At 46.3% G+C, this 26,117-nt stretch overlaps 2 protein-coding genes and 1 pseudogene across 2 annotated transcripts; 2 read left to right on the top strand and 1 right to left on the bottom strand.

Annotated features, from left to right (window-relative positions):
* The first annotated feature begins 7,118 nt into the window (after positions 1 to 7,118).
* LOC125908343 (uncharacterized) lies at positions 7,119 to 14,949 on the top strand (annotated as a pseudogene).
* On the top strand, positions 14,949 to 17,770 carry LOC125906515 (uncharacterized; the record flags this gene model as incomplete). Its single annotated transcript, XM_049605569.1, has 1 exon — positions 14,949 to 17,770. A coding segment is annotated over one exon (1,215 nt), but the record flags the coding sequence as incomplete, so codon positions are not given.
* Positions 17,771 to 22,902: 5,132 nt separating this feature from the next.
* On the bottom strand, positions 22,903 to 26,074 carry LOC120948828 (uncharacterized protein K02A2.6-like). Its single transcript, XM_049605561.1, has one exon. It carries the CDS (start codon positions 26,021 to 26,023, stop codon positions 23,186 to 23,188), a length of 2,838 nt encoding a protein of 945 aa, XP_049461518.1. The 5' UTR covers positions 26,024 to 26,074; the 3' UTR covers positions 22,903 to 23,185.
* Positions 26,075 to 26,117: the final 43 nt, after the last annotated feature.

Genomic DNA, 26,117 nt, shown 5'->3' with positions numbered 1-26,117 from the left:
CGCAGCTGGATGCATTTTCAATGGATCTCGGGCAGCCCGAAAACGGCAACGTTGTGACGAAACAAACACCCTGGCGAACACTAGCATCACTCCTAGACGCTCTAGGAATCATTCGAGTAGGAGAAATATTACGGCATACTCAGCTGCCCTACCATGCAAAACATCCTGTCCTGCCTCCTAAAAAGCAGTCGTTTACGCACATGATCGACAAGTGCCGTTACACGGAGCTTCATCAGCCAGAAGGAAGATCATTGCACTCGACGGTACGGGATGAGCATTGGCCGTTAGATGGAAGGCTAATTTTGTATTGGTCAGTTGAGATAATTTTTCATCGGTGCACACGACAGCAACCGACAGTTTAATAACTACAACTTTTATCACTACCACGATTGACTGCGCGACGCGGTTTACCAGCACACAACGCGAGTGCTGCAAGCGAGCTTCATGAGCTAGTAACTATCTGTTCCGCGGCGAACAACTATACTTATTCGTTACAGATTGCAACCGAATTTGCACTTGGCACTTTCCTCTACCCAAACCACCACCCCCTTGCGGATTGTGGAAGGCAGCAGCGAAGACCGTCAAGCGATAACCACCTACACTGCAGCTTTCACCTGCACTACCGGTCTAAACTTAACCGTAGAGTTGGCAACCAGATTTACACACGTAAGTTGGCAACCGACATACCCGGGTATTCCACACGCTTTGATGCAAAAAATTAACGATTTTCATAGGTAAACAATGCTTTCTATATTTTAATGCTGTAAGCAAGTAATGCCGACCATATATTCTCTTCTATTTAATTTATTCATTAAGTTTTTTTCATTTTAATAAAAAAATAACGGTCATATTGAAATTTGGAATCGCTTGAATTTGACTCGAAAATAAGCACAATACGAAAAGAGGAAAAAAAGAAACGTCATTCTCCATACAAAATGTATGGAATACCCGGGTATGCTGGTTGCCAACTTACGTGGTAAAGTTAAAAAAATTCAAAATAAAATACTTACAGGATGTTTAAAATTACAACTTATGCACCAAAAAATCATAAATTAAAAGTTGGGAGGCTACGGCAAATTTCAGGTCAATAAAAGCAATGAATCAAAAGTTATGGCAGTTTAAAGTTGAAAAAAATAGACCGGGTATCCGGTTGCCAACTTAAAGGTTAATCGAGGCAGCGACGCGTTCGCGTCCTCTTCTATCGATGCCTGATGACCTATCGATTAGTCGTCACTTACACTTAGCGCATATCCTAGTCGGCACATAGGTTCAGCATTTGTCGACGGCTTGCCTACAAGAAGTACAACGCGTTTGTTCTATGGCGATGATGAACAACAACAGCTTAGCTTACCTGGCAGACAGATTATCCCGGAGATCGGTATGCTCTTTCGCAACACCACACGGCATGCGCACACCGAAGACGATAAGCTGGCACGGGTAGTAAAGCTGAAAATAACGAAAGGTATCGTAACATGCAACCTCATAAGAATTTGTATCTTACCTGCATCTGAACGCGAAGGCACATACGTTTAACTTCCGTTATCTTTATTTGTTATTGTTTTGATTATTGATTTGCGTCAAGGGGGGGAGGATGTTCAGGCTTAGGCACGGAAGCCCTGCCAGTTGATTCGTGTTTAACGAAACACGAAGATCATTCGTTGAGTTCGGAGGATTCGGGCACGATCGATTAGTTTATAAGTATAAGTGAATTGCGTGAAATAAACTCTCTTCTAATTGTGCAATACAAGGAACAACACCCGGTAATTATAAAACGCTAGAAAAAGTTACACCGAAACGCGAAAGAACATTATCCGAAATCGTAAGATTGAACAGTGTTCAATGCCGTTAGCGTCGCAGAACTCCTTGAAAACTTCACTGGTAAACTGAGTCCCGTTGTCGCTAACCAGTGTGACTGGTGGTCCGAATCTGGCAAATATTCCTCTCAAAAGAATGATTGTGGAATGTGAAGTTATACTTGCAGTTTTCACGATTTTGGGCCACTTCGTGAAGGCGTCAACTGCGATCAAGAAGTATGCACCATCGATTGGTCCGGCGTAGTCGATGTGCACTCGCTGCCAGGGAGCTGATGGTTTTGGCCAGGGCGCTGGTGCAGACATACGTGGAGACTTTGCTGCGGCCTGGCAAGCATCGCAAGTAGCGACGCAGCCAGTGATGTCGTCGTCCAATGACGGCCAGTAGACGAAACTGCGTGCTATCGCTTTCATCCGCTGTATGCCTGGATGTCCCTGGTGGAGCTGCTTCAGACACCTCGTCTGCAAAGCCGCGGGGATGACTACCCTCTCCCCGAACAAAATGCAGTTCCCAACGGTTGTTAAGGCGTCCTTCCGGCTGTAAAAGCGTGCTCGATCCTTGCCGAATGTGACGTTCCTTGGCCAACCGTCCGTGACGTACCGATATACGTTACGAAGTAAAACATCGTTGCATGTAGCTTTTTCAACTTCTCTAAAACGAATCGGAAAAGTGTTTAGTGATTTTATGGCTACAGAACTTACAGCTTCCTCAAGCTCGATGCTGGCGATTATATATTCTGGGTCCGGCTTAGCATGCTTGTCAATAAGCCGGGATAGTACGTCTGCGTTGCCGAATTTGTTCGTTGGTATGTACTCGATGTGGAAATCGTACAGCTGCAATGTTAGTGCGAATCTTTGGAGCCGATTCGCCGTGTAGACAGGGATTCCCTTTTTCGAGCCAAAGATTCGTAGCAGGGGTCGATGATCGGTTTGAAGCCGGAAATGTCTACCGTACAGCATTTTATGAAAACGCGTCACCGCAAAAATGATAGCCAATCCCTCGCGGTCTATTTGGCTATATGCTGCTTCGGCTTTTGTTAATGCACGGGACGCGTGTTGAACCACTTTTGTTGACCCGTCTTTAAATGTGTGACTTATTGTTGCACCCAGTCCGACGGCGGAGGTATCTGCGGCTACGATGATTTCAGCTCTAGGGTCATAGTGAGTTATAAGCAGGTCAGATGTTAATATACGTTTAAATTTGTTGAAGGCCTCGCACTGCTTCGTCCAGACGAACTGGTTACCGTCCTTTAGCAACTCGTCCAGGGGGTACCTCAAATCCCGCATCATGGGAACAAATTTGCCATAATAGTAAATGGCCCCCAAAAATGAGCGAACCTCCTGTATGTTTGTTGGTGCTGGTAAATTATTGATCGCATTGATCTTTATCGGGTTGGGTCTGATTCCATTACGATCGATTATATGGCCGAGATATTCGATTTTCTGCATCCTAAATGCACATTTCTCGGCACGGATAGTGAATCCAAACTCTCTTATGCGTTGAAACAGATTGGCCAAATTTGTATCGTGCTCGATTTCGGTTTTGCCCCCAACGACTACGTCGTCCATGTAACCTGACGTATCGTGCAGACCGGCGAGCATCGTGTCGATGATTTGTTGGAAAGCCGCAGGCGCAATTTTTATGCCGGGAGGCAAACGGTTATAAAGATAAAGTCCCCGATGCATGTTTATCGTCAAGAGAGGTCTGTAACACTCCTCGATCTCGACTTGCGAAAAAGCGTCCGACAAATCTATTTTGCTGAAATATTGGCAGTGGACTAACTGCGCAAAAATATCGTCTGGCAATGGTAGGGGATACTCATGAGGCTGCAACGCATCGTTTAGCCCAGTCGAATAATCACCACATATTCGAACGTTACCATTGCTCTTACGAACGACGACGATTGGAGCGGCCCAGTCGGAGTAATCGACAGGCGTTATTATTTTAGCTTTTTCTAGCCGTTCGAGCTCATCGTCAACTACTACCTGCATTGCATATGCAACTAGCCGTTTTGTACGGAAAACGGGTCGACTATTTTCTTTAAGCTGCAATCTGATTTGCGCTTTCGTGCAGAGCCTCGTGCCATTAAAAACCTCCGGAAAACTTTTCTGCAGTTTCTCAGGGATATGCGTGTGAGTTGAAATTGTAGCACAAAACGTATTCATAGGAACTGATGCAAGCTCGAAAAGATCCACTAGATCTGCTTCTAATAAAAGAAGCTCACCCGGCGCCACGCGAATGATCGCTGGTTTTGTGACATTATTTATTGAAACTGTTGATGAAAATTCCACCAAAAGCTTCAGTTCTTCGTTAGAGGCAGTTTTCGCATTTACTGAAGGCTTCACCAATGCAATTCACCGCCCGTGCGGAGGACTGCATTGGAGCCGCGATTGCCCGTACAAGCAACACCGATGCACAACTTGTTCCCGGACGGGCCACAAAGAAGGCTATTGCAACACCATAAGATCCCGTAAGCCCGGCAAACGCCCCTGGAAGCAGCGTAAAACACAATTAAGGATGGTGACAGTGAACGTCCAGAGTGTACAGCAACGGCGCAGATTCGTGTCACTTACGATGAATGGTACACCGGTTCGTATGCAGTTGGACACGGCTTCCGACATTACTGTGATAGATCACACAACGTGGAAGCTCATTGGCAGTCGGGATACAGCTAGCAACGAATGTGGTGTGGTGTCAGTAACGAGGCGGAAATAAATTAAGTTTATTTATTGTAGTTTATCTAATATACGTTGTGTCGTAAACACTTATTCGGCCACATATCACACGGCAACGTAAAAGTGGCACGCGGCCACTTTTACGTTGCCGTGTGATATGTGGCCGAATAAGGCGGCGCTCTAGCAGCAATCGAACACGACATAAGACACGAACAAACCCATATAATCATATGGAGGTGCACTGTCAGACACAAACAAACAAACAAGACAAACCTCGAGTCGAACATGTCAGTTGATTCTGTCTGTGACCGTAGCAATAGACGATGCGCAATCTCAGATTGCGCATATATTTATCTGTCAAACGGGTCGGTTTGATATATTTATCTGTCAAAAAAAATTTATATACCTCGGACATATAATCTTGAAAATTTATGCGCAATCTTGGCGCAATCTGAAAATGTATGGAAATGACGTGTATAGCTCAGGGTTGGCTACGCGAAATGACTTATGTTTTGATAAAACGAATATATGCGCAATCTGAGATTGCGCATCGTGTATTAATACGGTGATGTTCGATACCCACCTGTGCTGTGAGTACCTTGGCTGTCAAACGCTTCACAGCTACAGTAGATAGAATTCAATGCGGGACATTTTCAAGTTTTTTTACGTAGTTTGTCTCTTTTTCTTCTTAAAATTGCGTACAAAATATTTAGAATAGCTATCATTAATATTTGCAATGCTTCACAATGAATTATAACATCAAATATACAGGTTTGAAACGTATAAAACTATTACGTGTACACAATGCATGTATATGCACTGTATGTGTTTTGGCATGGACGTTTGTTTACATTTTTCAATAATAAATTTGAATGATTTTTATGTTATTTTTGATATGAATAACTAGTATATTACTTGTTGAATCTTCCCCCTGCAGATGGATGTTCATTTAAACTATGAAAATGCTTCATTTTCGAGTTGATAAGATAGGCGTATTGCAGTGCATCATGACAGGTCTATAAGACATCGAACAGCTGACAGAGCACCTATCGAACAGAGTCGTGTTTGTTTGTCTCGTTCGATTGGTCCCAGAGCGCCGCCTAAGTGTTTACGACACAACGTCGCCGGTCCTCCGTTGCCCTAATTTCCTCCATGCTGTTTCGTCTATGACGGTTATGTCAGACGCTGTATCCAACTGCAGGAGTATGACCGTTCCGATTGATGGACACATTGACAAATTTGCGGTTTGCTTGTACGCTGCACACCCTAACGGTATTAGTTGGAAAAAATTGATTTCTTCCCCGGCGAACACCTTTTCGATTGCGACAGCGATTTTCCCGATGACCAGCCTTGTTGCATACTCGACACTTTTGTGTAGCTTGCGGACAATCTTTTACCCAATCTTTTACATCAGCGCGCTCTTCTATGCGAGTGAGCAATTTGAGCCGAAAATCTTTATCCGTTTCCTCCTTTAACCCACACACAAAAACGAGACACTTAAGCTGCTCTTCGTTCATCCCTTTTAGCTGGAAATCGACACACGCTCGATTGACACGACACGCGTACACCAGGAAAAATCTTCGGAACGGGATTTATTGAGCTGCATGCACTTATAACGCTTACTTAATAGCGATTCAGCCTTGTCAAAAATTGATTTCAGCTTCTCGATTGTGGCTTCCAGCGTAAAATCACGAGGATAACGGGATAATATAAAATTAACGTACCTTTCGTGCTGCATTGCACCCAGCTTACGCATGAGCAGCCTCACCTTTGCGGAATCGTCAATCCGTGCAGTATCATTGATGAATAAATCCTCGTACCGTGAGTACCAGGCCTCGAACGTGATTCCGGCTTCGGCCTCGAAGCGGAACTCGGTGAAGTTACTGGCCAATGCATCAAGGATTTGCTCCGGGTTGGGTGGACCCGGCTGGAACTGCTGCTGTGTGTGTGATGCTGTTACCGGTTGTGATACCGGCTGCTGCTGCTGCTGCATTAATTGTGTCATCAACTGTTGCTGCATTTGCTGCATTTGCTGTTGCTGTTTCATTTGATGTTGCAAAAGTTGCATAAATTGGATCATTGAGGGCTCACCGTTTGCGCATGAATTCGACAGCGATGGCGGGTGCTGGGTTGTGGCTTGCGGGAACGATGGCGCTTGCTGGCTTGTCGCTGGCTAGAACGATGGCGCTTGCTGGCTTGTCGCTGGCTGGAACGATGGCGATTGCTGGCTTGTCGATGGTTGGACACCCGTGGGCTGATCCATGGCAGGAGCGTTGGGCAGGAGGGGCTGACCAATTACCGGTTGCAGAAACACCGGTCCCGGAACCTCGAAATGCTGCGAATGTCTTCGCTGCTCTTCATCCATCTCGATGTCTTCCGGACTCGTGTCCTTTCGGCGCCGTTTACGCGTTGACGGAATTTTGCACACGTATTACTTTACACTTTTTTTCACTACTAAAGTCTTTTTCCTTTTTACTCGTCGCCACTTTTATGGTTTGCAACTTATTACATATTTCTTTTAACATATTAAATATTACATAAAATAGACGCGTTCACGAGACACGCACTGTACAAGATAAAACGGGACGAGCACGCGCTACCGTCGGCCGGGTCCGGGTCGGCGGATAAAAGATGAAGACCGATCCCCAGCCCTTCATTCCCGAACTTAGCCGAGCAGCGCCGAGCTTAGCCGAACGCGTACGTCAAGCCCTTGTCACGTGGCGACAGGGTTGAGTAGCGGTGCTGCGCTCAGTTTTCCCAACACCTTTTGAATTGATAGTGGCCTGCAGCAGTGGAAAACGCAGTATACTTCCGCGATTCTTTATACAAAGGTATTTGGTGGAAACCTGACATGAGATCTAGTGTTGTGAAGTATTTTGCCCTACCGAGTTGATCTAATATTTCATCGGTCCTTGGCAATGGAAATTTATCTGGCATTATTTTTTTATTTAATTGCCGGTAATCTACGACAAGTCTCCATTTTTTCTCTGTCTCTGATTTTTTCGGAACTAACAATATTGGGGAATTATAGAATGATACTGAATGCTCGATAATGTCACTTGTCACTTGTCACTCATAGCGGCTGGTTGTGCTTTCTCACTCTGCTATTTCCAAGTTGATTTTTACCGCGATTTTCTTGGTGTTTAAGTGCTTGAACTGTTTTAGTTCGGTTAATTCGCACTCGCGCGTTCACGTATCACAAATTTGTGCGGCACCTGTGAATTTGTACGGTTCAACAAATAAACATTGCGATCCGCCTGCGGTTGTTGTGACCACTCACTGTGCTATTTTGCGATGGCGTCCGTGATCTGTAAGAAATGTGAAGGTGCTATTAGCAACGATCCAATTCCGTGCTTCGGTCTGTGTGAACACTATTACCACGATAAGTGCATTGGACTTTCAACCCCGCTCCTGCGTGATTTTAAGAAGTCACAAAATTTATTCTGGGCTTGCGCGGATTGTGCTCAGCGTTTGCGGGCCGTTGACACTTTACGCTTCTCGCACGGCCTTTCTCGTGATGCTGCCTACCTGTTGGAATCGTTGCAGTCCGATTTCCGCGATACCTCACGTTCTGTGCAGGCGACATCAGCTGGCTTGCGACTAGAACTTTCCTCTTCACTGGATTGTTTTAGAAACGAGATAGCTTTGATGAAACAGGAATCAGCATCGTCAATTCGTTCCGTGAAAGATTTCATCGACTCACTTACTGCTTCTCACTCAATGGAACGCAACTACTCACAGGCTCCACTACTCACAACGCTTGATGAAGTTAAGCATGGCATCAAGGGGCTTGATCTCATGCACCGTGAGTTTCTCACTTCCTTCAACTCACTAATGAACAAGCTCAACTCTCATCTTGCCACGCATACTACTACATCGAGTGCTCACCATTCCGCGATTCCTGCTACGCACTCAACGACCACGAATCCAGTTGCGGCCTCTAAGCTCACCCATCAAGCTGTTGGTGAGAATCCTTCCAAACGTCGATTGATGGATCGCTCTCCCGACTCGTCGCCTACCAATACCGTTACACGCGCTATGCTGTCATCGGGTACAGGGTTGTCCTACAACAATATTACGACCGTTCCTGAACGCCCACGCCGTACTTGGGTCTTTATCTCCCGTATTGCTCCTGATACTCCGATTGAAGCGATCCGTGAAATGGCCTGTTCCAACATAGGGACAGACGACATCTTGGTATACAGCCTTGTACGACGCGACCGGGATCTTTCTACGCTCTCCTACGTATCTTTTAAAATTGGTGTACCGGATTCGCACCGGGCTATTGCTTTGGCTGCTTCAACCTGGCCTCGCGGGATCTCTTTTAAGGAGTTCATCGACCTTAATCCCCGCTCCGTCAATGTTTGGCGACCCACTACTACAGCATCCCATGCACCTTCTGCGCCTGTTACCCGTGAATCGGATCATCATTCATCGCCACCTTCTATCAACCACACGACACATCTGCGAAACGCTGATTTCACTATTTCGCCCGATCATGGTCCTATGAGCTTGCCTTATACGCAGTACTTTCAGCAAGCGTAAACCGGCTGATCCAGCTGAAGATTTTCATGAACTACCGACTTTACCCGAATTGATGGAAGCTAACCCTGCATCTAATACACACAATCCGTCTGACTCTCTTCCGCCATTAATAACTTGCAGCGAGAGCACTCCCGGCGCATCTCGCTCTCTCATTCCTTCGATAGATCGACTAAACATCTACTATCAAAACGTAAGAGGATTGCGCACAAAACTAGACGAGTTACGCCTCTCTCTATCTGAGCTTGATATGGATGTGTTGGTGTTAACTGAAACATGGCTCGATGGCTCAATTCCGTCCTCTCTTATCTCGGAGGATGCGTATGTCATCTATCGCTGCGACCGAAATTCTCTCAACAGTAACCGTTGCCGTGGTGGTGGTGTACTCATTGCCTGCTCTTCCGTGCTGAACACGTCAACTTTATCACTGCCGTTCGACTCGCTGGAGTCTGTTTGGACAATTGTTAAGCTTCAAAACCTTGCAATCTATATCGGCGCCGTTTACATCCCACCCGATTTGCGTTCTTCCGAAGTAGTCCTTGTCGTTTTACATGAGAGTGTTAGTTTCGTTGCTGGCAAACTTAAACCAAATGATCTTATGGTGTTACTTGGTGATTTTAATTCACCATCACTCTCCTGGCAACCGTCGGCATCGTGCGTTAATCAGTTCATTCCTACTGGTGTATCTCGTGAAAATGTTTCTCTGCTTGATGGAATGTCGGTAAACGGTTTGCTGCAATTATCCGGCATAAAAAATATACGCGGAAGACAATTAGATCTTCTATTTGCCAATGCTGCCTTCTTGGAGTGCTGCTCCCCCGTCATAGCTTCACCTGTTCCACTCGTCGCGCTAGACAATCATCATCCTGCTCTTGAGACAAGCGTGCTCCTTACGCACTCTCGCCCTGCATCCTCCCAACGAATACCTACGGCTCGTATGTTCAATTTTAGGAAATTGGACTACCAAAAGCTTCATCGTATATTAGCCGATACCGATTGGTCCTTTATTGATGCTGACTGTGACATAAATCAAGCTGTAGCAGCGTTTACTAATGTAATCACTTCCGCCTTCCCTTCCTGCTGTCCTCTCCTTAAACCCGCTCCTAATCCTAAGTGGTCGAACAGAGCTTTACGTCTATTAAAATCGGACAAAAACCGCGCTCAACGCGCCTACCGTTTAAATAATACTTTACACAATCTTTGTGTATATAAATATGCGGCTAAGGCTTATCGTCTTCTTAATCGCCATCTGTATCGTCGCTACGTTAGGCGTCTTCAAATGCGCTTCTTTATTGATCCTGGGTCATTCTTTCGTTTTGCGAACTCTCGGCGAGGCTCTGCTAGCCTTCCATCCACCCTGTTTCTTGATCTGTCCTCTGCTACGTCCAATCCTGATATATGTAACCTGTTTGCCAAACATTTCTCTAGTGTATTTGTCGATCCTAGTACTTTTAAGGTTCCTTTGGACGTAGGCTTGTCTTACACGCCCTCTGATGTGATATCATGTAATTCAGTCGTTGTAAGTGAAAGCCTAGTAAAATCCGCTTTATCCAAACTTAAAACTTCGTTTTCACCAGGCCCCGATGGCATCCCTGCCTGTGTTTTGAAAAAATGTGGCAATACCCTCACTCCTATTCTCACTCGTCTTTTTTCTCGCTCGCTTAGTGTAGGGATTTTTCCTAGTCAATGGAAACTAGCTTGGCTTGTTCCCATTTATAAGAAAGGTGACCGCACACTAGCATCAAACTACAGAGGCATTTCTATTATTTGTGCGTGTTCTAAAATCCTCGAGTCAATTGTCCATTTATCTGTAATGCCTTGTGTAAAACATTATATTTCTGCGGAACAACACGGCTTTATGCCCAATCGCTCAGTGTCCACCAACCTAATGTGTTTTTTGTCTTCTCTATATCACTATCTGTCTAGTGGTAAGCAAGTAGACACTATCTATACCGATTTCAAAGCGGCATTTGACAGTATACCTCTATCATTACTTGTTGCTAAGCTTCGAAAACTAGGTTTCGGTGGCTCTATATTGCCGTGGTTCAACTCCTATCTTGAGAATCGTTCATATGCAGTTAAAATCTGTGGCTCTTTCTCTGAATGTTTTCTTAGTTCTTCGGGTGTCCCTCAAGGTAGTGTCCTTAGTCCCTTACTGTTCATTCTCTTCCTCAATGACTGTACTTCGATCCTTCCTCCTAACGGCTTCTTGCTATATGCGGATGACGTTAAAATTTTTCTTCCTGTATCTTCTACAGCTGATTGTCTAGTCCTTCAATCCTGGCTCTGTAAATTCTCTACATGGTGTGCTTCTAACGGTTTAGTCCTGTGTCCTGAAAAATGTTCTGTCTTGTCTTTCTTCCGATCTTCGACAAGTATAACTCATGCTTATAGTGTCTGTGATGCCCCTATTCCCCGTGCGTCCTTGTCTAAGGATCTTGGCGTCTTCTTTGACCCGAGTCTTTCTTTCAAGGAGCACACGGACTATGTCATCAACAAGGCCAACAAAAGTCTTGGTTATATTTGTCGCATGTCCGCTGAAATTCGTGATCCTTTTTGTCTTAAGTCCCTTTATTGTTGTTGGGTCCGTTCCGTACTGGAATATGCCTGTGTCATCTGGTCTCCTGTTCAACTATCTCTGCTCCAAAGGATTGAGAGGATCCAGAGACGTTTTACAAGGATCGTATTTCGTAGGTCGCTGGGTCATCACTCTATTCCGCTTCCTTCGTATGACGATAGATGCACTCTATTAGGCCTTGCCAAGTTGGAGCACCGCCTCTCGGTCGCTCAGGCTTCTTTCGTCGCTGGCATATTGCTCAATACGATTGATACTCCTTCACTTCTGTCGCGCTTACATTTGTATGCACCTTGTCGCACCTTACGTTATCGTTTTCGTCTCCAGTTACCTATATGTCGTACACGTTTTGCTCGCAATGAGCCTTTTGTAAGAGCTATGTCGTCTTTTAATAGTACTTCTGATCTGTTCGATTTCAACATATCCTATCCTGTCTACCGATCCCGTCTTCGCTCCTTTTCCGTACCATAAACTCCTTCCAACTCCTTCGTGAATAATTGTATACTATAGTCAGTAAGCACTATTGCTGTAACCCAACGTGGCCGAGCAATTAATAAAATAAAAAATAAATAAATAAAAATAATATCATTTTTTAACATTTTATCGACTTGTTGTTTTATTTCATCTGATTGTTCTGATCTGATCTGATGTTGTCTTTTAGCTGTATCGATTGTTTGTAAAAATTATTAATGGAAATTTTATCTTCATTTACGCAGAACAGGTCTGTATATTTTGCTAAGAGGTTCTTTAAGTCACTTTCTATGTATTGTGGGACATTTTTCATATCTATACTATTTATTATACTATCAAATCTGGTTATTTCGTTGTTACCGGAGGGTTTCGTAACATTATATTTTTTTTACTTGATCGACTTGAGGTCTGAAGGACTTATGATTGATAAAAATGTTTTTCTCAGTTGTGTTTATAAATTTTACGTATTGGTTTTCCTTCGATATGATTGAATTGCCACAAAATAATCCTGGCCTTATTTCTTCTGCAAACACAATAGAATCTTTGTCGATGTTTGGCAGTTTTACCTTTCGTATCACTTCACTTCGCGTGGGTAATATGAAACCATCATTGGATTTATCTTCTATGGGTTGGCAGACGGCCATTCTTTGGCTCAACAACCGATGTCGGTCAAGGCCTGCCTGTACCCAATTGTGGGCTTGGCTTTCAGTGACTAATTGATTCCCCCCCATAGCAGGATAGTCAATCCTACGTATGGCGGTGCGGTCTATTTGGGGATTGAACCCATGACGGGCATGTTGTTAAGTCGTACGAGTTGATGAATGTACTACGAGACCACACGGCCATGCCATTGTGAGTAAAATTGAGTAGCCAATGCTCATAATAAATTACACACCTATAGTTTGCAAAAAATTCTCTGCCCAAAATGCCATCTGCCCCAATATCTAATTCTTTTGGTATCAGGTGAAATTGGTGTTTGACAGACGTCTCTCCGAATTGTATTGTTGTAAAAGTAGTGGCTAAAGTATCTATTGTATGAGTAGTTATACCTGTCAGATTAATTTTGTTTTGCGCAGATACGTGTTGGCTGGAGTTGTTTTTTTTTTATTTTAAACAAAGAAACATCTGCTCCGGTGTCTATGATTAGGTGACTGTATTCTTCCGTTGACATTGCTACTCTTACTTTGATAAGGTTATTGGCATTTAGATTTATGGCTAAGATTGGTAATCGGTATGCTGCGGGTTTTCTTCAAAAAAATGTTCTTGTTCTGTGGCTTGTGTGATGTAAATCCTGTTATTGTTTCTATTGGTATTTCTGAAAAATCGTCGGTTATTGGTGTTGTGAAAATTATTTTGTTGATGCCGATTATTTGTTTGCCAATTTGAAGTAAAATTTCCTCTATTTTGTGACCTGTTGTACGTATTACGAGTGTACTGATTTGAATATCTATTGTCAAACGAGCAATTGGGAGCATTAAAGTTTTTTCTAAATGCGAACACTTGTTGAGCTGAATTGTGCATTATTTCGCTTTCTAGTGCCTTTTCTGTTGCGTCCGATATAGAGGTGTACTGCCCTGCTTGTAATATAATCCTTGTTTCCGTGAGTTTGACCATGTCAATGAGTGTTTCTATTCCTCGCTTGACTGCCATATCGTTAGCCACTTACTCCGGTATGTTTTGTTTGAGATACATCACTTTTAATTTTGTACATAGTATCTCAACTTCGTCACATTGGGTCTTCGTGTCTGTATGGCAAATCGATTTTAATTCTGACGTTTAATTGTTCGGCCGCATTTCCGTCGCGCTCCGTGATTTTTCAATAATTTTCTTGTGTTTTCTGCGTCGCATCGCATTGTTGCCTTTTCTACGGACTATTAAACTGTTTAACATCATCGCTTCGTCTTGGCGAATTGTTTAGTTGCATCACAACTGTGGTTTCCTGCTGTTTTTTCCTGCTCGGCTTAGCAGTGTTGTGCTGTGATTACGCGTGATTTCGCGATGGCGGCTATTTGCTTCTCGTGTGCTGAACCGCTAGAGGCCACCGGCTGCATCATCAGTTGTGCATATTGTGACGCTACGTTCCACCGCGGCTGTTGCAAATTGCCCCCCGAGCTGATTGACGCAGTATTGTCCAATGTCGACCTGCACTGGAGCTGCATTGGCTGCACTAACATGCTTAAAAATCCGCGCTGCCGTTCGGTAAAAGAAATAGGCGCCCAGGTCGGTTTCCATGCCGCCCTCAACTCAGCTGTAGCAGCTATTGGCAAGCTCGTTGAGCCTATTGTCGCCGAAGTTCGCAGTGGTTTTACCCTCCTTCAAACTGCATCCACGCCTCACAATCGGAACTCTGATCCTCGACCAGCTACTGGTAGAAAGCGGAGGCGTATAATCGAGGATTCGGCATCTCCTGGTGTAAACAAAATTGTAAACAGTCGCGGCAACATCCTTTGTGCCGCGTCATCGCCAAACGCATACACCAACACCACGATTGCCGTCCAGCCGGCACCTACACAACCGCATGAACTGGTGGGAACCGATCCGTTATCATCACCGCTTCAAGCTGCACCTCGTGAGCCATTCACAGATAGGATCTGGATCCGCCTATCCCGCTTATCAACGGCCGTCACTGTGGAACAAGTGGTCGCTTCTGTAAAGCGTCGCTTAGCCACCGATGACGTTATAGCGTATTGCCTGCTGAGAAGAGGGGTTAGTGTGGACAGCATGACGTCTGACGTCTAACTGCTCGGTCGCTTATCGCTGTGCTCCGCGTTTTTCCAAAAATATTTAAGTATATTTTCTAACGTACCCAGTTAATACTCGTTCAACTGACTACCAAACTGCTTCCTGTTACTGTTGCGCGTTAGTGTGTTATTTCATTGACCCACGACTGTGTATTAACGTTTTTAATCCGGGTTAACGGTGGTGTGATCAAAACCGCACATAATTTCGCGATGGCGGCTATCTGTTTCGCGTGTGCTGTGTCACTGGATGCTGCCGACTGTATCGTCGGCTGTGCGTACTGTGAGGCTACTTTTCACCGCGGTTGTTGCAGGCTGCCTTCCGAGCTGATTGATGCGGTCCTGACTCACATCGATCTGCACTGGAGCTGCACTGGGTGCACCAATATCCTGAAAAATCCGCGCTGCCGATCAGTCAAAGAGATCGGGGCTCAGGTCGGTTTTCAAGCTGCTCTCACCTCAACTGTTGCGGCTGTGGGGAAGCTTATTGAACCGATTATCGCCGAGGTGCGCAGTGGATTTACTCTACTGCAAAATGCACCCATACCTCAGCTTTGCAATACCGATCCTCGGCCCGTTGCGGGTAGAAAGCGGCGGCGTATCATCGAGGATTCTATGTCCCCTGATGTCAACAAAAACGTAAACATTCGTCAAAATAACATGTTTGCAGCGTCATCGCCAAGCGCGTACACTAACACTACAGTCGGCATCCCACCCTCGTCTACGCTACCGGAAGAACTCATGGGAACCGATTCGCTATCGTCACCGCTTCGAGCAGCGTTTCCCCAGCCGGCCACAGACAGAATATGGATCCGACTATCTCGCTTGTCCACTGCCGTCACCGTGGAGCAAGTGGTCGCTTCTGTGAAACGCCGTTTAGCCACCGATGACGTCCTAGCATACTGCTTGCTGAGGAAGGGAGTCAGTGTTGACAGCGTAAACTGGCTTTCTTTCAAAGTGAGAGTACCGGCAGCCCTTCGTGACGCAGCACTCGCCCCATCGTCCTGGCCTGTCGGTATTGGTGTACGTGAATTTGTACAATCCCGTCAACGAGAGCATGGACACTCATCGTCACCAATCACCATCAAACACCGTTCTCTCACACGCACACCTGTTGTCATCGATCGCCGATCGATGCCTCGCACACCAACATCCACTGTCTATCACGCACCGGCACACGCATCAACTTCACAGGCTCAAACACTAACATCACCACAATTGGGAGAACACACGCTGAACGACACTACTCATGGTCCTAATTCAACACTCATTGACGGCCCGCTTTTAATTCGCCGCACTGCCAACACCAACTTACAACAGACCACACTTGACCGTTTCTTTCACGAATAGACGAACCTCTGTTAAGTCTGCACAAACACCTACCTGTTATGTTCCTGCTGCTAATGCGCTTCGCACTGCCCGTTCCACTGCCTCTGTTTACTATCAAAACGTGCGGGGACTGCGCACGAAGGTCGATGAGTTTCGCCTGTCGGTGTTGGAATCCAATTTCGATGTAATAGTGCTTACGGAAACCTGGCTCGATCCTAGTCTACCTTCGGCTTTGCTGTTTGACGATAGCTTCCGAGTCTACCGATGCGATCGTAGTGTTGACAACAGTACATGTTCCCGCGGTGGAGGTGTGTTGATTGCGTGCTCTCAGTCTCTGACGTCACGGGAGCACACAACGGTGCATCCATCGCTTGAGCTAGTGTGCGTTGTAATACAACTAGGCAATTCCCGACTATTCATCATTGCTGCATACCTCCCGCCTAGACTTGCCGCAAATGCTGCCACGCTCCGTGAAATCGAAAATTGCATTCGCTCATTATGCTCAACTATGCATCCCGGAGACGGTTTACTCCTGTTAGGAGACTTCAACCAACCTCTCGTCTCCTGGTCAGCCGCTCAGCATGATCCGGATTTGCCATTTCTGCATTATGAGCCACGTACGCGATCGGCTCTCTCCGCTCTGTTTATGGACGAGATGCATCATAGCGGACTCTTCCAGATCAATGGTCATCTTAACACCAGCGGACGCGTCTTAGACCTGGTGTTTGCAAATAATGCTGTTGCTTCTGTTTGCCTTCCGCTTGAACTTTGCCTCACCCCGCTGTTAGCAATTGACACCTATCACCCGGCGCTTGAGTTGGCCATCCCGCTACCACGAGAGGAATCAGCCGTTCCTGCGCTAACATCACGCCTTGACTACGCGCGGACGGACTTTAACAGGCTCCTGCCGATGATCGCCTCGTTCGCGAATGTCTTCGATTGTTCCCATTACGCCACTCTTGACCTCGCTGTGAAAGATTTTGAGCGGTTCATGTTGCAAGCCCTGAATGAATGCACGCCGGTGAAACGACCTAAACGAGGCCCCCCTTGGGGTGACAGAACGCTGCGCAGGCTCAAAACGGCTAAAGCTGCCGCGTATCGCGATTATTTGTTGCGTAGGTGTCCCGCTGCATTGCGCAACTATAACACTGCGCACTCTCTCTATCGGCGCTATAACAGGTTCCGCTACCTGGGGCACGTACGGCGTACGGTTTTGCGCTGCCGCGGCAATTCACGTGTACTGTGGAACTTCGCAAACAATCGTCGGAAATCCTCTGGTTTTCCTAGCTCCGTCAGTTACAACGGGCGCAACGGCAACAATCCGTCTGCTGTATGTGATATTTTTGCCTCGCGCTTTGCCGCCACCTTCCTTCCAGCTGTAACTGATGAGAGGCAGATAGCCGACGCATTATCAAATGTACCGGTGGATGCTATGGCCCCAAACTTGCCGATCATCGATGAGTATTCAGTCTCGAAAGCGATTGACAGGCTGAAATCTTCGTTTGCTCCAGGGCCTGACGGGATCCCGGCTTCCACGCTTAAGCGTTGTGGCACCACCATCGCGCCTATCCTGGCCTCGATTTTTCGCGACTCGCTGCGTTCGGGCATCTATCCTGCCTGCTGGAAAACTTCGTGGCTTGTTCCAGTGCACAAAAAGGGGGACAAATCAAATGCATGTAATTACCGTGGCATTACATCGCTTTGTGCCTGCGCTAAGGTCTTCGAGCTCCTGGTGTACGAACCTCTCCTCGCAGCTGCCTCGAACTACATTAGCACAGCTCAACATGGATTTGTCCCTCAGCGTTCAACCACCACCAACCTGGTTGAGTTCGTTAGCCTCTGCCACAGGACCATCGATGCCGGCTCGCAGATCGACGCAGTCTACACGGACATCAAGGCTGCCTTCGATAGCGTTCCGCACGCCTTGCTGCTCGCAAAGCTCGAAACGCTTGGTCTGCCTGTGCAGCTGCTGGCCTGGATGCGCTCCTATCTTACTGGTCGCACATACTGCGTGAAGATGGGACCCCATACGTCGCGCCGTATCGATGCTTCTTCTGGGGTGCCGCAGGGGAGTAATCTTGGACCGCTGCTGTTTGTCATTTTCCTGAATGACGTAACACGGTTGCTCCCTCCTGACGGCCACCTACTGTATGCAGACGACGCGAAGCTGTTCCTGCCTATCCGCGACCGGTCAGACCAACTCAGCCTTCAAGCCACTCTAAGTGCCTTCCAGTCATGGTGCTCTTTGAATGGTCTTGAATTGTGCGTCGAGAAGTGTGTTGTCGTTACGTTTGCGAGAAAGCGGTGCCCCTTAGTGTATGACTATGCGTTAAATGGATCTACCATTGGTCGCAAAAGCTGTGTCACGGATCTAGGAGTGCTCCTTGACGAAAAGTTGAGCTTCCACGACCAGCTAGAGCACGTTGTCACTAAGGGTAACCAATTGATCGGCTTACTAAAACAAATAGCACGAGACATCACTGACCCGATTTGCATCAAGACGCTATACTGTGCTTTGGTGCGACCAGTGTTAGAATACGCTTCTGCAGTATGGTGGCCTACAGCTGCTCGTCCCCTAGCTCGTTTAGAGTCGATCCAGCGCAAATTCACGCGGTTCGCTTTGCGCTCCTGGAGTGTCCAACTTGACTATGAGGGACGCTGTGCGTTGCTTGGCATCGAGACGCTGAAGCAGCGGAACTGCAACGCTCAGAGGCTGTTTGTCGCGGGACTTCTTGACAATCGGATCGACTCGCCCGCGCTTCTTTCGAGGCTCAACATGTATGTCCCGCCGAGATCGCTCCGAGCTAGATCGCTACTTGACGTGGAGGAACGCCGCACTCGCTTTGGCTCCTCTGATCCGTTTATTCGTATGTGCCGTGAGTTTAATGTCATTTGTGATCGTCACCAACCTGACATGTCGCGCACCGCATTGTTGAATAGTATTCGTGTCGTGCGACCTTTTACATGTTAATTATGTTACTTAAGACTAAGCGTGACAAATGAATGACCGTAATGTGACTATGTTATAATGAATGAATGTAAATGAATTCGCTTCAAGTGGGCCACTTGCGGTCCGTTGAATTTTAATAAATAAATAACAAATAACAAATAACAAATGAATTGGCTTTCATTCAAAGTGAGGGTCCCGGCCATCCTTCGAGATGCGGCACTCACACCATCCACCTGGCCCGTCGGTATCGGTGTACGTGAGTTTTTTCAATCCCGTCAACACGACCACCAAACCTCATCTCCTATAGCCACCCGAAACCGCTTTACAACACGCACACCAGCTACTAGTACTGATCACCGCTACACCACACGCACACCAACAACGACTCACCGTTTAGCCGCACGCACGTCTACTCCACCTGGTCCTGAAACAACATCATCACAACAGTGTCACCCCCCGGTGAATGATACCTTGGAAGCACCCAACTCAACACTTGTTTCTGGACCGCCCCAAAACCACCGTGCTTCATCTCCGCACCTACACCAGTCTACAATCGATCGCTTTTTTCTCAACTAGACGAAGTTCCGCTCATTGCACGCAACAAACACGCCAAGCCTCATGCTCTGACAACGCAGCTCAATTTACTTACCGTATACCCGCTTTATCCAACCGCCACAATGACAACGCTACCGCTGAGTATTTAAGCTGCTATTATCAAAACGTTAGAGGTTTGCGTACTAAAACAAAAGAATTTCACTTAGCTGTATCGGAGGCTGACTTCGATCTCATCGCCCTCACGGAAACTTGGCTTGTTGACAACATTCCATCTGCTCTTCTCTTCAACAACAACTTCTCTGTTTACCGCTGTGATCGCTCTCTCAGCGGCTCTAGCTCTCGCGGTGGTGGTGTTTTGCTAGCCGTTTCTAACGCATACGAGTCGATAGAATTACCTTCCCGTGATCGTTCTCTCGAGTATATTTGTGTGCGCGTCGCCTGCAATAACGCACATCTGTACGTCATGGTAGTATACATTCCACCGCAGCTTAGCTCCGAGATATCGACTCTTCGCTCTCTACATGATTGTATCAGCAGCTTCACTCTCACACTGAAGCCTTCGGATCAACTGTTTGTTATTGGCGATTTCAATCAGCCTAGCATAAGCTGGTCCACAGCTGATCCTTCGTCCTCGCCAGCATACTCATCAATCACGCACTATGAACCAACTGCGCGCTCACTGGCCAACAACACCTTTGTGGATGGATTTAAATTTAACGGATTAGTGCAACTTAATCACATCAATAATTCGCACGGACGCATGCTTGACCTGCTCTACGCTAACAATGCTGCAGCTAAATTGTGTTCGCCTGTCTTTCCAAGTGTTGCTCCGCTTGTACTTCTTGACTCCTACCATCCGGCGTTAGACTTCAATATACGTATTAACTCGTCGACCCGACGCAATTCGACGACTCGACAAAACTCGACGACAACCGCATTTTATCGTTATAACTTTGCTAAAGCTGACTATGTGAAACTGAACGACATGATATCAATGTTTAACAATAGCTTTCATTGTTCCAATTTTATTTCACTTGACGAAGCAGTATGTTCATTCTCGTCCTTCATGCTGCAAGTCTTTGTTGTATGCGTCCCAGTTCAGCGTCCTAAACCTAACCCCCCCTGGGCGGACCGCACACTCAAACGACTCAAACGTGTAAAAAGAGCTGCTTATCGTCACTACCAAACGCGCCGCTGCCAAAGATCTCGCTCGATCTACTTTGACACGCACTCTTTATACTGCAGCTATAACAGGTTTCGATATCGCAGATATTTGAGTAAAATTCAACGTAACCTCTGCAGGTGGCCTGACTCGTTTTGGCGCTTCTACAACAGCAAAACAAAATCCACGCATACACCGAAATCCATCACGTACAAAGGAGCAACAAGTGCCAACACCAATGAAATGTGCAATCTCTTCGCGGATCGCTTCGCAGATTGCTTTTCACCGGCCATGAATGATACCGATACCATTGATGCTGCTCTCGCCAACACTCCGGCTGGAGCAATTAACATGAGCACTCCTTTCATCGACAGTGAGATCGTTTTATCTGCCCTAGCGCAACTAAAGCCTAACTAAAGTATTTGGCGAAAAGGTCACATTTTAAATTTTTGATTGAAATGACAAAAATCAGGAGTTAAGTATGCTACAATTTGCACTGTTATACCTTCTCTCGGGTTGCTATAATTATAACTGCTAAAACTAGCTGTGAAAAAACTACCAAGGCTCGCAAGCTATTTAATGCGAGGGCTCTGGGGCGGTGAACTTGTATGGCGTGCGAGCCCTCGCGCGCCCTCGCAAATCGCTGTCAATTGCATGGCGGGCATGTCCGTGTCCTGTCACGGTCGCCATGTGGTATATCACTTTTAAAGTACAACTGAAAAAAGGGTATTTTGTTGTAACTATCACTTTATTTATGCTCTCTATAATCGGACAGAGTTTCCCCTTATAAAGTCTAACTTGATCTGACTGTCTTAAATCCTATCCCGCTATTTATACTAAAATTTCCCTATCTTATCCTAGCTTAATTCATTTGCTTCCTATGTATCCTTAATTCCGTCGTATGCCTAATTTCTTATGCTACCTATTCTATCCTTATCTTTGCGTATTAGCTATCCTATTCTAACCCATATTAACACACTTCTACCAATCACAACTATTCCTATAAATGATAGCTTACTATAATTTCTGCTATACTAGTTTACTATAATTATGTTCATTACGCCTATGTGTATGCGCCAAACTCTCAATTCTAGTAACTTGCTCCGGAAACCAAGCAACTGAAGCGTACTCAATCAAAGGACGAACAAGGCAACAGTAAAGTGATTTTAAACAGAGACGGTCATGAAACATTTTGCTACTCCTAATTATGTGTCAAAGAGTCCTGTTAGCCCTAGCAATTACGTCGTCAAATTGTTTGTCTAAATAAAGTTTCGTGTCTAATATAATGCCTAAGTCCCTAACAGTTTCAGATCGAGGCAATGAAGTGTCAGAAAGAACATAATTAAAACATAAAGGAATTCTCGCACGAGTAAACGAAATAACCGAGCACTTACTGACGTTGAGTGACTAACAGTTTAAGGAACATCAATTATTAAAAACAGAAAGAAAGCCTTGCAATCGGAGACAGTCATTTGAACTACGCACAGGAAAGTACATTTTAAGGTCATCTGCGTAGAGTAGAACCGGGTAGTCAGGTATAGCGTAAACAATGTCATTAATAAAGATAATTAATAATAGAGGCCCTGACTTTTTCCATTGGTCAGGGAAGAATCCAGTGCGAAGTGATTTATTAAAAATGGTTGCTAGTGGTGAAGCCAATTCGTCGATGCATGAAACGATCACTATTCCCGGAATGTTATCGGGTCCAGAGGCTGAGGAGGGTTTCAGCTTTGAAGCCATTAAACGTACATCATCGATTGTAAAAGAAGGCAATGAAATGTCTACGCAGTCCTGAGCCACAAAACGTAACGCTTCCTCTACCTTCAAGTTTTGTTCGGGAAAGCTCGTGCAGCTACGCGCAAACAGCTCAGCAAAACCATTACATATTTCTCGCGTGTCAGTAAACAATCGACCATCAAGTGTCATGCATGATGGGAGGGAAGTACATTTCATCTTACGGTCCATAAAGTTCCAAAATGATTTTGGACAAGTCCGAATGGATATCTGGACATGGCGAATGTAATTAGCATACAATTTTTGGTTATGAAACTTGAAGATCCTTGCAGCCTCCAGGAAATTGCTTCTATTTTTATGTTGTTGTTGACTTATACTTTATTTTAACAAACATATATATAAAAACGATCAAATGATAAAAGGAAAAGGAATACGGTGCCGCGCGCGCTAGCCACGTCTATTGCTGGTGCAGATAAAATCCCGAGTGTTCGTTACATCGCAGGATCCCCGATCGTAATGGATCACGAGAGAGAGAGAGAAAAAGACGACTATATTCGCTACACATCGAATGCTGTCAGTTCCCGGAAAGCATCGAGTGTGCGAAGAGGCTGCAGTCTCGGCGGACTGCAACATCTCCCCCGGCTAAATGAGCTGATAGGCTCCGAACCGACGCGGAAGTTTTCTTACTCGAGAAGACCTGCGTGGCAAATCTATCAGGCGCTGATCGGTCCTACCTCCGTGACGGTTTTCGAGGTCGGCAGGAGGTAGCGAGCTGGATGTCGTCAAAGGAAGATCCATCGGGGTCGTCGCTGCTAGTGATGAATAAGCGGGCGATGACCGTGGAAGCGCTGTTGGCTCGCTTACGATTGGTTCCAGCTCCGGGTGGGTTGGCTCTGGTCGGGAAGAAGAAGAAGCCCATTCCTCTAACAGTACATCAAGCGGCAGCTGATGTCCCTCAGGTGCACGGGCTACCGCACGACGCCTGATTTGGTTTATGTGGCGCCGAAGTAAACGTCCATCACTCGCAATGACGTCATACATAACGCGTCCACAGCTACGAACGATCTTTCCCGGTATCCACTTCCATGAGTTTCTATAGAAAGATTTTGTAGAGACGAAATCGCCAGGCTGAAAACTTCGCACTGAAATAAATGAGGAAGGAGATAGTGAGTGTGATGATGGGGGCCGCAACAGCTCCAGTGCTGTCCTGATGGGGCGGCCGAACATTTCCTCAGCTGGAGATTTCTGCTGGTTCAACTGCGCATTTGGTGTCGATCGGTACGTCATGAGAAACAATTCCAGGGCCTCATCAAGGGACGTCTCGTCGCTCTGGATCTTCCGCAGTGCTCGTTTCAGCGTATCGACGAACCGCTCCGCCTGTCCATTTGATTGCGGATGGAACGGTGCTGTCGTGATGTGCTCGATCCCGCTGCTGTTGCAAAACTCCGCAAACAAAGCGCTGGTAAATTGCGGACCGTTGTCGCTAACTAACGTTTCAGGCATACCGAAGCGAGCGAAAATGTTCCGTAACATGGAGATGGTGGCAGATGTTGTTGTACTCGTAGTTTTGTAGATTTCAGGCCACTTGGAGAAAGCCTCAACCACCACTAAAAAGAAATACCCTTCCAGTGGTCCAGCATAGTCCACGTGTACTCTACGCCAGGCGCCCGATGGTGTTGGCCATGTCGCTGGTGTTGCTCGAGGGGGTGCTTTAGCGGCTGCCAAACAGGATTCACAAGATGCCACGTAGCTCACAATATCGTCGTCGATCATTGGCCAATACAGGTAGCTTCTCGCAATCGCCTTCATTCTCTGCATCCCCGGATGACCCTTGTGCAGCTGCAGCAAACAACGGGAACGCAGTTTCTCCGGGATGACCACTCTCTCCCCGAAAAGTATACACCCCTCAACGGTTGAGAGCGATTCTTTCCTATTGTGGTACCGTGCCAAATCTGCTCCGAATGAAACATCATGCGGCCATCCGTCCTGCACGTACTTATGGACTTTCCGGAGCAAGGGGTCAGTCTGCGTAGCTGTCTCAACGTCTCTAAAACATAAAGGAAATGAGCTAAGCGCATTAATGGCAACTGACCTTAAGTCGTTTTCTAACTCCAGGCTGGCGATGACGTATTCAGCTTCAGGTTTGGCGTGATGATGTATGAGCCGAGATAACACATCGGCGTTTCCAAATGAGCCTGTTGCTACATACTCGATGTCCATGTCATACAGCTGAAGAGTAAGTGCAAACCTCTGCAGCCGGTTTGCTGTGTATGTCGGAATTCCTTTCTTACTGCCAAATATGCGTACCAATGGTCGGTGGTCGGTCTGCAGTGTGAAATGACGACCGTATATCATGCGATGAAATTTGGTTACAGCGAAAATTATTGCCAATCCTTCTCTGTCGATTTGGCTATAACCAATCTTCGCCTTGCTGAGTGCTCTGGATGCGTGTTGTACCACTTTTAGGGATCCGTCTGGGTACTTGTGGCATAGCGTTGCTCCTAGGCCAACTGATGATGCATCGGCGGACACAACTATGTCGCGCGTTGGATCGTAGTGTGTGAGCAAGAGCTCCGTGGACAAGAGGGCTTTAAATTGGTCAAAAGCTTTCTGACATTCGGGTGTCCACTGGAACACACTTCCGGCTAGCAGCAACTTATCCAATGGGTAGCGCAAGTTACGCATGTTGGGGATAAACTTGGCATAAAAATTTATCGCACCGATGAATGATCGAACGCCTGTGACATCTTTTGGAGCAGGCAAATTTTTTATGGCGTCGATCTTTGCCGGGTCGGGTCGTAGGCCTCGGATGTCGATGATATGCCCCAAGTAGCGTATTTCCGACTTGTTGAATGCGCACTTTTCACGCCGGATGGTAAACCCATAGTCCCTTATGCGCTTCAGCGTTTCTTCAAGAGCTGCATCATGCTCTTCCTGTGTTTTCCCTCCAACTATTACGTCATCCATGTAAGCAGATACTCCATTTACCCCGGCGAGCATTTTATCCATTATCTGCTGAAAGGCACCAGGGGCCACTTTTATGCCTGGAGGAAGCCTGTTGTAATGGTATAGACCACGATGCGTATTAATTGTCAGCAGGGGTCGGCTCTTTGCTTCTATTTCTACCTGCAAAAATGCATCGGATAAATCAATTTGTGAAAATATTACGCAACGGGCTAGCTTAGAAAAAATGTCCTGGGGTAAAGGAAGCGGATATTCGTGCGGGTGTAATGCTGCATTGAGTCCGGTGCTATAGTCTCCGCAAAGCCGTATTTTGCCGTTCGCCTTTCGAACCACTACGACTGGTGCTGCCCAATCCGAATAGTCGCAGGAACTGATGATGCCTAGATTCTCAAGCCGATCCAACTCTTTATTTACAGCATCTTCCATCGCGTATGCAACCGGACGTTTCGGTCGAAAAACTGGTCTGCTCCCTTGTTGCAGCTGTAGGTGAATTTGTGCCTTGGTGCACAGGCCCATTCCACTAAAAAGCGAAGGAAATTCTTTCTCCCAGGATCGTGGTTCAGCTGTACCTATTTGATTGCAATAGCTATCCATCGGGACGGTCCCCAAG

Source organism: Anopheles coluzzii, chromosome 2 (assembly GCF_943734685.1).
Source record: "Anopheles coluzzii chromosome 2, AcolN3, whole genome shotgun sequence".
In the NCBI taxonomy this organism is placed as follows: domain Eukaryota; kingdom Metazoa; phylum Arthropoda; class Insecta; order Diptera; family Culicidae; genus Anopheles; species Anopheles coluzzii.
The sequence above is the reverse complement of the archived record's forward strand: the minus strand, read 5'-3'. Positions and strand labels throughout refer to the sequence as shown.

Excerpts from the sequence above, each read along its gene's own strand:
- LOC120948828 (XM_049605561.1), bottom strand. The coding sequence starts at position 26,023 with ATGGGCCTGTGCACCAAGGCACAAATTCACCTACAGCTGCAACAAGGG.